The sequence below is a fragment of the Mustela erminea genome, chromosome 13 (genome assembly GCF_009829155.1).
Source record: "Mustela erminea isolate mMusErm1 chromosome 13, mMusErm1.Pri, whole genome shotgun sequence".
NCBI lineage: Eukaryota > Metazoa > Chordata > Mammalia > Carnivora > Mustelidae > Mustela > Mustela erminea.
The window spans coordinates 60,359,546-60,374,080 of NC_045626.1; the positions used below are offsets into that span (position 1 = coordinate 60,359,546).

Consider the following 14,535-nt stretch of genomic DNA (forward strand, 5'->3'; position numbering starts at 1 on the left):
ATTAAAGTAGGTACATTTTTTTTTTTAGACACCTTTTGCACTTACTATAGTGTAAACACAGCTTTTATATGTACTGGGAAACCAAAACATTCAACTCGCTTTATTCAATACTCTTTACAGCGGTGGTCTGGTACTGAACCCGCAGTTATCTCTGAGGAGTGCCTGAACAATGGCCAGCTCAGTCACATAAAGCAGTTCAATACTCAGCACCTGTACTGCCCTCTCTGAGCACACAACAGCATTCATGTATCTTACAGCAGGGAGCATTCTTACATCCTACAAACTAGCTTTCATAATAAAAGAAAAAGCTAACTAATATGGAAAGACTGCTACTCTCTTAAGAGGAGTATTCAAAATCTGCCCAATTTACACTTGGTTATACATGGGTTTTCCTGATGTTTCAGAACCATAAATGGTTTTAAGAATGAGACTATCAGGGCACCTGGGCAGCTCAGCTGGTTAAGCATCTGACTCTTGATTTCGGCTGAGGTCATTCAGGGTCGTGAGATCAAGCCCAGCGTCGGGCTCCCCACTCAAAGGGAGCCTGCTCGAGATTCTCTCTCTCTCCATCTCCTTCTGTCCTTCCCCTACCCTCCACTTCATGCTCACTCTGTAAAATAAATAAATTTTAACCAAAAAAAAAAAAAAAAAAAAAAAAGAGAGGCACCTGGGTGGCTCAGTCAGTAAAGCATCTGACTCTTGGTTTCCACTCAGGTCATGATCTCAGGGTCGTATGACTGAGCTCCATGTTGGACTCTGCTTGAGATTTTTTTTGCCCCTCCCCTGCTCTCTCAAATAAATCTAAAAAATCTTAAAAAAAAAAAAGAATGGAATTATGATTCTTTTGTGGATCATTTCACCAATTTTTCTCTTATTCAACACCAGGTACAAACACCACCTTAATGCCAATATTAAGTTATGGCAGGCTGCTAGGTAAGAATATTCTGCTATTATCTGTACTGGTGCAGAACTTTTTTAAAAAGGGCTATTTGGGGGCGTCCGGATAGCTCAGTGGTTTGGGCCTCTGCCTTCAGCTCAGGTCATGGTCTCAGGGTCCTGGGATCAAGCCCTGCATTGGGCTCTCTGCTCAGGCAGGAGCCTGCTTCCCTTTTTTCTCTGCCTGCTTCTCTGCCTACTTGTGATCTCTCTCTCTCTGTCAAATAAATAAATACAATCTTGTTAAAAAATCTACGCCATCAACACAAGGATTCTCACTTAATTTTTTTAGATTTTATTTATTTGATAAACAGAGAGCACAAGCAGAGGAGCAGCAGGCAGAAGGAGAGGTGGAAGCAGACTCCACATTGAGCAGAGAGCCCGATGTGGGGGTCAAATCTCAGGACCCTGAAATCATGACCTGAGCCAAAGGCAGACACCCAACGGACTGAGTCACCCAGGCATCCTCTCACTTTAGATACATGGGAAACAATTAGAAAGTGTAGTTTAAAATATGGAAGACCTTCAAGATGGCAGTGGCTGGGTGGCTGACTGGCAGACAGGTGAAGGCCCCTACGAGGTAGAAGAGGCAGAGAATCCTCCCCTCCCCACTTCTCTCAATCCTAGGAGCCCAGCAAAAGTGTTGTTTTTGTTTTGTTTTAATGAACAAGTAAACCATACAAGTTGTCAGCATGGGACGGAGATCTACATCATCCACCAAGAGTGGAAAATTTATGAATTCCACAGACCAAACCTGAAAAGCAGCCCAAAGAGAGAATTAAAGAAGAACAGAAACAGTGCATGACGGTAAGAGCTACAGCTTTGAAGTTGAAGGATCCCAAACGGGTTATCCAGGACATGGAGAAATTGGATGAAAGGGAGTTTAACCTCGTACAGCAACCACAGTTAAATGCCTCCACTTGGACCTGCCCTAGGTTGTCCCACCAGCTCCCTTGCCGGGCTCCCCACAACTTGATTCAGCGACCCAAGGTGGATGATGCAAGTGCAGCCACCAATGAGATGAAAGCCACAGCAACCATCAGCGCCAAGCCACAGATCATTAATCCCAAGGCAGAGATTATTTCATTCATGCTCACTGCGTTGAGGGTACGTTGGGAGAATAAATTTGCTGCTCCTCAAAGAAAGTCAGAGGATGTACCTCTGGCCAAAGCAGCTCCCAAATCTGGTCCATCTGTTCCTGTCTCAGCACAGGCTAAGGATGATATTTCTGAAGCTTCCATGAAAGGGATGGAAGGGCTACTGTGAGAGCTTCTAATACTGGAGCAGGTTTCTGTTTGGATCATTGGTTTGGGGAAAGAGGTTCTTACTATACTTAGTGAGAGAGTGACTTTGTTATGGTATTCCTTAAAAAAAATTTTTTTTTTAAAAGATTTTGTTTATTTATTTGACACAGAGAGAGATCACAAGCAAGCAGAGAAGCAGGCAGAGAGAGAGAGGGAAGCAGGCTCCCAGCTGAGCAGAGCCCGATGCGGGGCTCGATCCCAGGACCCTGAGATCATGACCTGAGCCGAAGGCAGAGGCTTTAACCCACTGAGCCACCCAGGTGCCCCTACTGTTAAGGTATTCTTAAATTAAACTGTAGGATAGTTTAAGCCCTAAAGTTTAAGCTGTGTTCAGAATTTACTGCACCTACGAGAGGATTACTTCATTCAGAACAGGCTAGTTACTGAAGCAGTGCTAACCTCCTCTCCCTCATCCTGTTTGTTCCCCTCCTCCAGTTCTTTGGAAACTTGTGACTGAGAGAACCTTGTTATTTATTTCACTCTCTTCTTGTGTGGGGGCGGCACTGGGGTAGAGATTTCTGGAAAAAAAAAAAAAGTTTACTGCACCTCATCTTGCCTTCTGTGTTTGAGTCATTTTAATATTTTCTTGTAAATATTTTTGTGATCCATTAGTGAAATGGACTGCAATGTCATTTCCTAATACAAAGCAAGATATGTAGAAAGAAAACATATAATGCTTTGATTAAAATTATTTCCCTCTGACCTACACTTTCAGTGTTTCATGGAATAAATGTTCTACACCAAGAAAAATAAAATAAAATACGAAAAGACTTGAATATTCACCGTCCATCTCCACGAGCAGCTGATTGAGTGTGTTCTCCTGCTCACTCTGCCCCCCAAAGTTGCCTCTTCCTCTTTTCCTTCCCACAGCATCTATTTCATCAATGAAGAGAATGCAGGGGGCGTTCTTGCGAGCAAGGGCAAATAAGTCTCGGACCTGGATAAAAATATAAACACTAGAGTCACTTGACAAGTGAATATTATTTTCCTCCTACTAAAGTAAGCATCATGCTTCCATCTAATAGGAAATCTTTTTGTTAACATACTATACTGTATAGTACGTATTTTAAAAGTTATAAGCAAGGAAGTGGCAAATAAAGTTGGTGGGTAACTGTCCCAAGGTGAGCAAACATTTTTTCTATAGCATCGTAAGATACTGTATATACTGTATATATCACAGGTGCTAACAATATCTGTTATTTTTATAGCAACTTAATACTACACATTTTTGCCCTACAAAAAGATGAGTCAATGGCCCCTGTAGGGGCGCCTGGGTGGCTCAGATGGTTATGCCTCTGCCTTCAGCTCAGGTCATGGTCCCAGGGGCCTGGGATCGAGCCCTGTGTTGGACTCCCTGCTCAGTAAGAAGTTTGCTTCTCCCTCTCCCTCTGCCATTCCCTCTGCTTGTGCTCTCTGGCTCGCTCTGTCAAATAAATAAAATATATAAAATCTTTAAAAAATAAAAGATAATGCTGTAGAACTGTAGACTTTATATTCAGATTAAAAGTTCAAACTACTCTGGGGTTTGCATTTCATGCCCAAGGCAGCTGCAAGCAGACACGCACTAACAGATCTAGGCAGTACACATACACACAGCGAAGGCACTGACTGAGCCACGTCCCCACAGGGATCACCCCACAGCTTAGACACAGTGTCCTGCCCTTAGCCCTGCTGTTGCTGGAGCAGGTGTGAGGCTCCCGCACCTATATTCTGTCCTACTAAACATGTCCCTTCAGGCCACTAGTTCAAGTGGGTTGAAGGAATGGGCGTCCCCACACCTTTCCACCAGCCAAGAGTTCAGAGTTTCAGAAACCATCTCCCATGCCTCACATCCCTCTTCCCCTCACTCACCGAAGTCCAGCTCTCCCTGTCACCCCTTCCTCCCTGGACTTCCAGGTTTTCACTGCTATACTTCTCTGAACACACCCTCTAGGGTAACTCATGTTACCTAGGCCCTCCCCCACTCAACTCCAGATCTGTGATCAATAAACCATCTCACACTCTTCCCTAAATACTTCCTTCACCCTCTTGCCTGAACTCTAATTTGATTGACACTGCAAAGCTCTCAACTGGAAAGGGTTTTTGTCTTTCCTTCCAGGCCCGTGGGAGTTGAAGTCTACCTCATATGCTGTGACTACTGCCAAAATAATTCTGCTGGAAAACCCCTGCTCATCGATGTTCTCAATATGGGGCAGAGACATGACCCTCCTGGTTATAGTACTCCCTGGGCCTGATTTCTCCCTTTTCCACCCCACCCTCACTGGACATTATTTTCTCAGTGGTTCCTGGTTGGTTGGTCCCCTGAAGCACCTATTTCCATCACCTTCACTGCCAAGGTTTCCCTACACAACCAGCTTCCCAGTCTACTCTGACACCCTCCCGTTGGTCTGGCCTACTCATGGGCTCACGCCTCTCTGACTGCCAGCTCCTCTTCGGTCTCCACCCCATTAGATTCACTGCTTTCTCAGCACCCACAGCTCCTCTCCTGTCTTCAGTCCCCCCACTGCTCCGGCCCATATCAGATGCCACAACATCAGCAACACAACACCTTCAGACTCCCCTAGCTGCTTGACAAGACCCATATGAATCTACCTACTCTACCGAAGATGCCATCAGGGGTAAGACACATCATTAACACATTTGCCATTGACTGGAAAAATAAAAAATTAAGAAAAATTTTAAATCCTGCCAGTTGATGACATAACACCTGATTATATGCTGTATCCTGATGTCTGGAAAGACAACTATGATAGCACTTTACCCCTCCTAGGTGTTTAAAAAAAAGTTAACATTTAATGAAATACACAAGAGGAAAAATTTAAGTGTTGCTTTAAAAGTTAATCCACACTCACACTTCCTGATTTCAAAACTTACTATAAAGCAGTTGTAATCAAGACTGCGGTACTGGTATAAAGACAGACATACAGATCAACAGGACAGAATTGAGAGTGCAGTAATTAAACCCATGTACCCATCTATGGTCAAGGATGCCAAGACCATTCAATGGGAAATCATCTTTTTAACAAATGCTGCTGGGGAAACTGGATACACACATGTCAAAGAGTGACAGTGGACCCTTACACCTTGCTGCATTAACTCAAAATGGATCACAGACCTAAATGTAAGAGCTAAAACTATAAAACTCTTAAGACAAAAACATAGGAGTAAATATTTATGACCTTGAATTTGGTGACAGATTCTTAAATATGATACCAAGTCCAAGCAATGGCAAAAAAAATTAAAGAATGGATACACTGGTCTTTATCAAGATTAAATGCTTTTGTGCTTCACTATCAAGAAAGAGAAGAGGCAAACCACAGAACAGGAGAAATTACTTGCAAATAATGTATCTGGTTAGGATTTATTACCCAGAATAGACAAAGAACTCTCACAACTCAATGTCAGAACGACAACCCAATTAACAGATGGCACTAGTCTGGGCCAGGGCCATCTTTACCAACTCCATATTTGGGGAGAAGCTCAGGGGAAAGGTGTGGAAGCTGTGCCATTGTAACAGAACAAAAGACTTACTCTAGCTGGACCCACACCAACAAACATCTCCAAAAACTCAGATCCACTAACGGTGATGAAAGGGACGTTGGCTTCTCCAGCTGTGGCCTTAGCTAGCAGAGTCTTTCCAGTGCCTGGAGGACCGGTGAGAATGGCACCCTTCAGATATAAAAAAGGAAAGTATCTTTAACTAGAATTTCAGAAAAGTAAATTGCATATCCGCAGGCAATTCTGAGATATAAATCTGTCTATAAACTCTACTGACATAAACTGAATGTTCCTTAAAACATCTGAACTATGGCAAAACATTTTTATATTAGAAAGAAAAGGATTACTTAGAGATGTTTTAAAAAACTTAGTAAGAATGTGAAATCTTAAATTCTTCGCCTGTTTTATAAGATTTTTAGTGTTGCTTTTCAGACCTTTAGACTTAGGCTGAATATCTACTAATGAACCAACTAAGGTTTACTTAAATAAGTCAAGGAGACACAAAACAACACACTCCCAAATTACATTCTGCTTACTTTCTTCCCTTTAAAATTTTACAAATGAAGTAAAAATCTAATGACCAATTGTGAACATAGCTAAAAAGAGAAAATGTGCTTGCTCAAACAGCAGAATTATTTAAGTTGTGGAGATGCTTCAGTATGATGCACACAGGTACTAAGAAAGTAACAACCAATTATAAAAATTATCAAATATGATTTTTTAAAATCCATATAGGTAGGACATGAAAATCAAGGAAATTATGATTTCCTTTACAAAGGATTCCTTTAAAGGAAACTTTATTAATGGATTTTTTAAATAATGAAGCATTCTGGATTCTTTTACTTAAAGACTGAGCCTGGCCCTTGGAGTAAAAAGGTCAGTAAGCCCAGCCCATGGTCAACAGTCCTCAGATTTGAGGGGAAGACTTGAATTAGTGTTGCCTATCTCTTCTCCACCAAATCCTGTGTGAGTTTGAGTCTAAGTGCCACGCACAGGCAGTGTGTGCTCAGAGTTGCTCAGGGAGAGATAAATGGGTGACAGTGGGGGACAATATGCTTTCATGCACATTTGGTAAGAGATGGGTTATTTAAATCTGACTGAAGGGATAAAAAAGGCAAATCAGGGAAGGCTTCCAAGGGGAGAGAACACAAATCTTTCTGGGAATATACACACTGTATTGCAAGAAGAAACATTTTCACAGACTAAATGACATGGAATAACAAGCAAAGACTGGTAAGATAGAAGGAGAATAACAGATACTTTATCCTAAGTCATCAAACTTCATAAAATTATAACTTTAGAGATCAAGAAGTAATTCAAAAGATTTTGGGGTTAATCAGTTGAAAATAATCGTCTGAAAGTTCACTTTACCTTTGGGATTTTTGCTCCTAGATCTTGATATTGCTTTGGGTTTTTCAAAAAATTCACGAATTCCATTATCTCTAGCTTGGCCTCCTCACAGCCAGCCACATCTTTGAACTTCACATCTATTTCATCCTTCAAGACTTTGGCAGTAGTTTCTCCAACACTGAAGAGTCCACCCATCCCCCGGCCTGTCCGGCCAATCCCGGCAGGCCCTCTTCGGATGGTGTAGAGTAAGAAAGCGATGATGAGCACTGTAGGCAACATGCTCAGGAGAAACGAGCTGAAGGAAACCACACACAATACTGACATGTTTTTAAGTCTGTTAAACTCTGGCTTTGTACATGTTTTGTAAGATAGACTTTTTGATAACTGCTAAGGGTATTAATTGTATAGATTTTCTATTTTTAGAAAAACTGAATATTCTAAGATTTGTCTGAGGCACAAAGAGACCTTAGTGCCTCGATATCACTGACGTAGAATTGCAGAAGATGACACCGAAGATAAAGCTGTTCTTTCTGCGATGTCTACTGAGATTTTCTTTCTACCCCGATAATCACCCTTTATGCACAATACAGACCTAAACTGTAATTTACTATCATTACATCTACAGCTCAAAGACATTTCTTTTGCATTACTTAAAAATTTTAACATTTTTAATATGATCTGGTGTTAGCTTGGGCAGAAATTCCAGTTCTCTTATTGGAATACATTGACTTACTCTAAAGAGATGTCTTCCAAACATCAAATCCTTGCCAAGTTAACAGCAGATCAGCTTCCAAAGTCCCGTTTACAGTGGTGACAGCTATTGCTTGCTGAGTGCTGTGCAGCTTGTGCAGACCTAAGAGCCTGACTCCTGGGGGCGCAATCATTTGTCCTTCAGACTCATGCCTGCTCTAGACGACTCTGCTCAGAGAGGACGTAAAGCTGGGGGATGCCTTTTGCCTTAGTAAATTTCAATACAGTCATGGGTAAGGATATGTACTCGTATTGGTTAATATAAGCAATTTAGCTGAACTTACCCAAAGAAATTTAGGTCAAAACCTTGTAGACCGGTTAGCTCAAAAACAAAACAAAAACCAAAACCAGGATCTACTTTCTAAGTTTTCATCTTTTACACTAGTTTAAATGCCCCTACAGCAGGCAGCAAGAACCGTGAAAACTTTACCTTTGGTTTATTTCTGGACGGCAAAAAAATACTGACAGTAAAGGTTTAAAAAATGGTGCAACAAAACTTTCCATAACATTTCAGCAGCAAAGTTAATTGATTATATGACAGCCCTGGGGGCTGAGGGACACAGCCTTGGTGAAACCACCCCGATAGCTATGTGGATCTAAATAATGGAGGGAAACTAGGTCTACAGAAACCGAGACATAAGAAAGTCTCTAAAACAGAGTAATCATCAGCTCGATTAGCACACTAGCAATTTGTTTTTCTGCTCTTTTACATATTCAGAAAATTTAGGATTTCTTTCTATTTTTGCTCTTGAACTGGTAACTCCATAATGAGGTACACCTCAATGCGAATGAAGTGACCATGAGGAAATCTACCCGGTGTAGTATGTGGCTGAGTACCCAAAGACAATATAATCCCCAAAGAAATGAAAGACAAGTGACTCTTAAAATCAATGGGCCCTTCTTGAAAGACTCAGACTCATAAGTGATTTTATTAAAGACAACCCCTAAGAGAAGAAGCAAGTTCTGACAAGAAAGGAAGAAGAGTTACTTAAAATTCTTGGGAAACTCTGAAACATAAATGTAAATGAAGGTTAAAAGACGGTGATGCCACTCTTTCACACAAAAGGACTCTTAACCCTAAAATCCTACTAAAGGATGGTCATACCCCAATCTATTGCTTAATCAAAGATAAATACGAATGTGTAGAAAATTAGTCAGGAGCAAAAACCTATAAATTACCTAAGATTTACAAGAAGTCTAGCTACACCGAGAAAGGCCTGTTTGAGAATGCTGTCTGTACCCTGCCACCTGGTGACAGAACACACACTGAGCTGCACAAGGCCCGGTCAACAGTCTTCTTACCCGTCACTTTCGGCAATGTAGACTACAGGAACCCGATTCTCCCCTTCTATGCCCAATTCCTGCTGTAAGGTTTCCAGATTCCGCTCAAAGGTGTCCACACTGCCAATATTAAACCAGACGTATTGCTATAAAAACACAAAAACAAAATATCCTAAGAATGAAAGGGAAGCAAAGTTTAATTTACTGTAACGTTCAACTTTTAAAGGATTTCTCAGAAATACCAAAAATTCAGAATCTGAAAAAAACCCCAACAATAATAAAAGACTGGTTTTAATAATGCAGCAATTAAGTTTCACTCAGTGAAAACACTTGGCAATCCTTGCTAATAAGCATTTCTTAAGCAATATTCCTTAGTGGTTCTACAACTATAAACTCGAACGAATGAAAAATCTACTTAAAAAGCCTTTTGGGGTGCCTGGGTGGCTCAGTGGGTTAAGCCGCTGCCTCCGGCTCAGGTCATGATCTCAGGGTCCTGAGATCGAGGTCCGCATCGGGCTCTCTGCTCAGCAGGGAGCCTGCTTCCCTCTATCTCTCTGCCTGACTCTCTGTCTACTTGTGATCTCTGTCTGTCAAATAAATAAATAAAATCTTTAAAAAAAAAAAAAAAAGACAAGCCTTTTCATAAATACATATCCTTTTCCTCTTCTTCATTTCCCACACACTTCTAGGCTGCCTATTTCCAACTAAAAACTAATGGGACACAGTAACAACAGGTAAAGTCTACTGAGCACTTACTAAATGTCAGGCATCCTTCTTAGTCCCTTAGATAAATGAACTCCTTCCATCTTCAGAAATCCCCTAAGAAGGAGGTGCTATCACCGTAAGTCACATTCAAAATCTGAACATTAGGAAGGCACCCCCACCAGCCTACAACAACAGAGGCGTATCTTGCTGTGCCAGCTGTTACTCTCCTATTCACCTGATCTGGCAAGTTACTGAGACCCTTGAGAGGAACAGCTGAAAGCTTTGAAGCAACGGCTACTTACTTACCCCCCAGCACCAGCACGTTAAGTATTCCCCGCTGTACTCGCTGTTTATTGGCTGAAGACCAGCCCTCTTCCTGTCCCCTTTTTACAGACAAGAAAACTACGGGGGTGACTTCACTTGCTCATGGTTACAAATCTATTAAGAGGCTGGATCCAGGGGACCTGGGTGGCTCAGTGGGTTGAGCCTCTGCCTTTAGCTCAGGTCATGATCTCAGGGTCCTGGGACTGAGTCCTGCATCGAGCTCTCTGCTTGGCAGGGAGCCTGCTTCCCACCCCTTTTCTCTTTGCTTGCCTCTCTGCCTACTTGTGATCTCTTTCTGTCAGATAAATAAATAAAATCTTAAAAAAAAAAAAAGAGGCTGGATCCAAACCCAAGCAGTCTGGCTGGCTACTGAGCCAGGGACCCTATCTGGCATGTCACACTGCCTCTTCCACAACCACACACCTACCTACCAATACTCACACTTATGGAGTTTCTAATACACAAGAACCCACTCTAAGCACTCAGTAAGTAGTAGTTGCATTTTACAGCATGAAAAGACTGTTCCTTCTTAAATCTGCCATCGCTTTAAAAAGTGGGTTTTTTTTCCATCAAAACAATAAATCTAGAATATAAAACTCAGACAATTCACAGAAGAGAGTAACCTGTCATCCCGTATTCCTCCCACCAACCAGTGCTACTGAGTGGAGGATATCACTCTGATATTTCTCTCCAAGTATCTAAACACAAAAGATGGAGAGTAAGTTTTGTAATAAGTGTATTTTTTTCTTAAGTTTTACATTATACAACAATGGTCCTTGCTAAGCTGTGCACTTCAAAGCTACAAGATTCCTGTGGTTACAGGCCCCCAGCAAGTCAATAACAGGTTAAGCACATGTGACTGAGCATTCCCTTACTTAGTGCCTATTTCCAGTTGGACATGACAAGACGCATGACTCCTATTAGAGAATCGGGGCAGATAAGGGACCAGCAGCAGATCTGGAGACCAGATCTAGTTAAGGGCCTCTGAGGGTGGCTCCTAGCCCTCCACGTGATTCTTCAGATACTGAAGTTCAAAAACCCCCAGCTCATGATCTCATTTAGCACTAAACCCTAAAGAGTTGTTATTGAGGTTCTGATCTTAGCAATAAAGAAACCCAGGCTTAGGGGACTTAGGTCACAGAGCTAGTCAAGAGGAGAGCTAATGTGCAGCTGGATCTGTCAGACTCCAAAGCCTTGCTTACACAACACAGCAACTGACACTGCTACTCTAGAATCAGGACACTGAAAATGTTCTGTTTCTGAAAGCTCAAAATAAAAGTCTTTTATTAAGTAAAACAGGTAATACATGCCCTCTGTAGAAAACTAAGGAAATACAAAGAAAATAAGAAGCATCTGTAAACTCAACACTCAGAGACAAACACTATTAGCAATTCTGATGCCATTCAAGATCATATTCATATCCCCTTTATGATCTTGAAGCATGCACAATTCTGAAATTCATATAAAATCTTAACTGCAATATAAAGGAGAGACAAAAAGAAAGCAATTTATAATAAAATGGTATGAATTTCAATACATAAATGTTTGTGGCCACTGCTTTAGTGGCAAGACTGAAGAGAAATGAGGAGCCCCTAACATTAACCAGGGGCCTACTGTGGACATTTATCGATTTCCAAGTTTCCGCTCTAGAAACAACGCTTTGGAGGACATCCTTGCATAAACATCTTTACATGCATCCTTACTTCCCTAGGATACAGTCCTAGAAGCAACATGACTGAGTGTGTGCGTACTTTCAAAACTGCTGATAAATACTCTGCCAAACTGTCCTCTTGAAAGGGAGTGCCAATTTAATTTCCAGCACTAAAACTGTGAGGGATAGTTCTGGGGAAAAAAAAAGTAGTGTGGTTATTAATGCACATTTCATCATGACTGAAATACCAGAGCCATACAGCTTTACAAATACTCCTCTATTTACTAATGTGCTCAGAAAGAAGGGGTCACCATCAGTTCTAGTTTTCCTTAAGTGTCACCCTACCCAGGCAGGATGATTAGGGAACGTTTAAGCAAAATCATCTGGAAGGAGGGATGCAACCTGGTAAAGAGATCTGGTCCTGGGATTAACACAACAGGACACCAAGGGACTAGGAACAGCCCTCGAAGGCAGGCCCACGGAAGGCTGGGGACCCCTGGGAACCTCATTTGCCCCTCTGCTGCCCTCCCCAAAAATCCCCTCGACCTGGTCTAGGGTGTCTAGAGTAGAGTTCAAACTGGTGGACCAGATATACAAATTCTTTTTGAAATCAGAAAAGAAATTTAAGTCAGAATAATCCGTATCACGTAACAGTTGGGAGAGATATGATCAGAATGCTTCTTAAACCAATCTGAAAAAACCTACCTCGAAACATAAACAATTCAGTTTTAACAGTTTTTCCCTAACCAAACAACTGTTTTCTCAGTCTTGAAAAATCACAGATGACACCAGAACACTGAAAACTAGGATTTCACAGTTTCCTAAATGTATAGCCAAATGATTACCAAAACCAAACCAAAACTGACCCAGTTTTCGTAACCCAACTACATACACAGCGTTCACATTCTCACCCATGGTAGTGGAATTTGCAAGTGCTCTGCTGCCTAATTCTGATATCTGCAGCGCACAGAGCTATTGCAATGTGAGGAAAGCTCGCTTTTCAACTCCAGATCTGAGAAGTTAATTTATAGTTAATCCACATCAATTAGTAAAATCATTTACCCCATCAACGGGAGTTTTTCCTGGTGTAAAAGTCACTCGAACAAAACGCTTGTTGACGACTTCCAGTCTGTCTACCTGGAATTTTAAAAAGTTATATATTTAGACATAAATTTACAGAAGAGATTTGAGATGGTCAAGCACATTAAAATCGCACACGGTAGTTTATTTTAGACACACAAAGAAGCATGACAAAAAATACAGGGAGGAAGCATGCTCCCCTTCCAAGCTGAAAAATAAAAACGTCACAAACACTGTTGAAGCACCCAGTCATGTCCCCTTCCCAGAGGTGGCGTTAGGTGCTGACTGTCCCAAAGCATGTCCTGGCACTTGTGCCACGCATAGACATAACCCTAAATATATACTCGCTGTTGCCTGTCTTTAGGACTTTAAAAACAGTCTTGCTTGGTATATATTCTTCTGCAACTTTTTTTCCCCCTTCTTGTATTTGTGAGGTACACCCTTGTTGACCAGCCAGATCAGCATGGTATTCCATTTTATGCACACACCCCAAGTTATTTATCCATTCTCCTGTTAATAGACATTTAGGCTGTTTCAAAACATTCGCTACCACTAACTGTTACGAACAGTCCTGCGTATACGCTCCTGGGCACATCTTCAAAAATATCTCTGGACGTGTACCTGTAGCTAGACACAGTAAGGCTGGGCTGCATGATATACGTACTTTAGTAGACACCGTGAAACTGCTCTCCAGTTCACAACGCACAACAAAATATTCCTATTGGTCTTTAGTCTCACTTGCTATTAGAAGACTTTCATTTTGCCATTCGATGGGTATAAAATGAAATAAGCTTTTTTTTTTTTTCCCTATAACATCCTAACTACAGGGTTCTAAAGAACACTAAAAACCTCACTCGAAAGTTTGGAGTGGACTTGGAGCATGAGCCCTCTGGAAGAGGCTTGCCTCCTGCTGTCATTAAGCATGCTTTGGCAGAAGTCTGAAAGGTACAAGTCAAAAATGGAAAGTGAGGGAGCCCTGGGTAATTCCAGGAGGAGCTGGGACAGAGGACTATCTGTTCCTAAAGGCACGCCATCTGGAAAGGAGTGACTACTCCCTATAAAACTTCTGGGACAACAGCAGACAGATTTCAAAGAACCAGGGGGTCAAAAGTAGATGCCTCTCTGGAGAATCTCCCCCAAGGCCCTGTCACCACACTTGGAAGGATGGCTACAGCCCCCTCAACACACACACACAAACACAAGTCACTTCTTAGAAAGCGGGCTCTCCCAACATCTGGGATATACACATAAATATCTTGGCTTCCACAAGAAACATTTGCCTCAAAAATCTGAGTAAATAATCGTTTCCATTTTTCCATCCTCAACCTTACTCTACAACCTTTAAAAATAACTTTTGAGGGGCGCCTGGATGGCTCAGTGGGTTGAGCCTCTGTCTTTGGCTTAGGTCATGATCCTGGGGTAAAGTCCCGCATTGGGCTCTGTGCTCAGCAGGGAGCCTGCTGCCCCCTCCACCCCCCGCATGCCTCTCTGCCTACTTGTGATCTCTCTGTCAAATAAAATCGATCTTAAAAAAAAAAAAAAAAAACTTTGGAGGGGCACCTTGATGGGTTAGTCAGTTGAACCTCTCTGACTCTTGATTTAGGCTCAGGTCGTGATCTCAGGGTCCTGGGATCCAGCCCTGAGTTGGCTTCTGCA

At 41.8% G+C, this 14,535-nt stretch overlaps 1 protein-coding gene across 2 annotated transcripts in view; it reads right to left on the reverse strand.

Annotated features, from left to right (window-relative positions):
• AFG3L2 (AFG3 like matrix AAA peptidase subunit 2) overlaps window positions 1-14,535 on the reverse strand; it is a 46,103-nt gene that overhangs the window by 19,873 nt on the left and 11,695 nt on the right. For both annotated transcript variants that reach the window (XM_032309207.1, XM_032309208.1), the window contains 5 exons: window positions 12,862-12,936; window positions 9,141-9,265; window positions 7,110-7,383; window positions 5,772-5,909; window positions 3,024-3,177 (listed from right to left, as the gene is read on the reverse strand). In XM_032309207.1, the coding sequence (XP_032165098.1) occupies window positions 3,024-3,177; window positions 5,772-5,909; window positions 7,110-7,383; window positions 9,141-9,265; window positions 12,862-12,936 (766 nt within the window). The remainder of the gene's footprint in view (window positions 1-3,023; window positions 3,178-5,771; window positions 5,910-7,109; window positions 7,384-9,140; window positions 9,266-12,861; window positions 12,937-14,535) is intronic.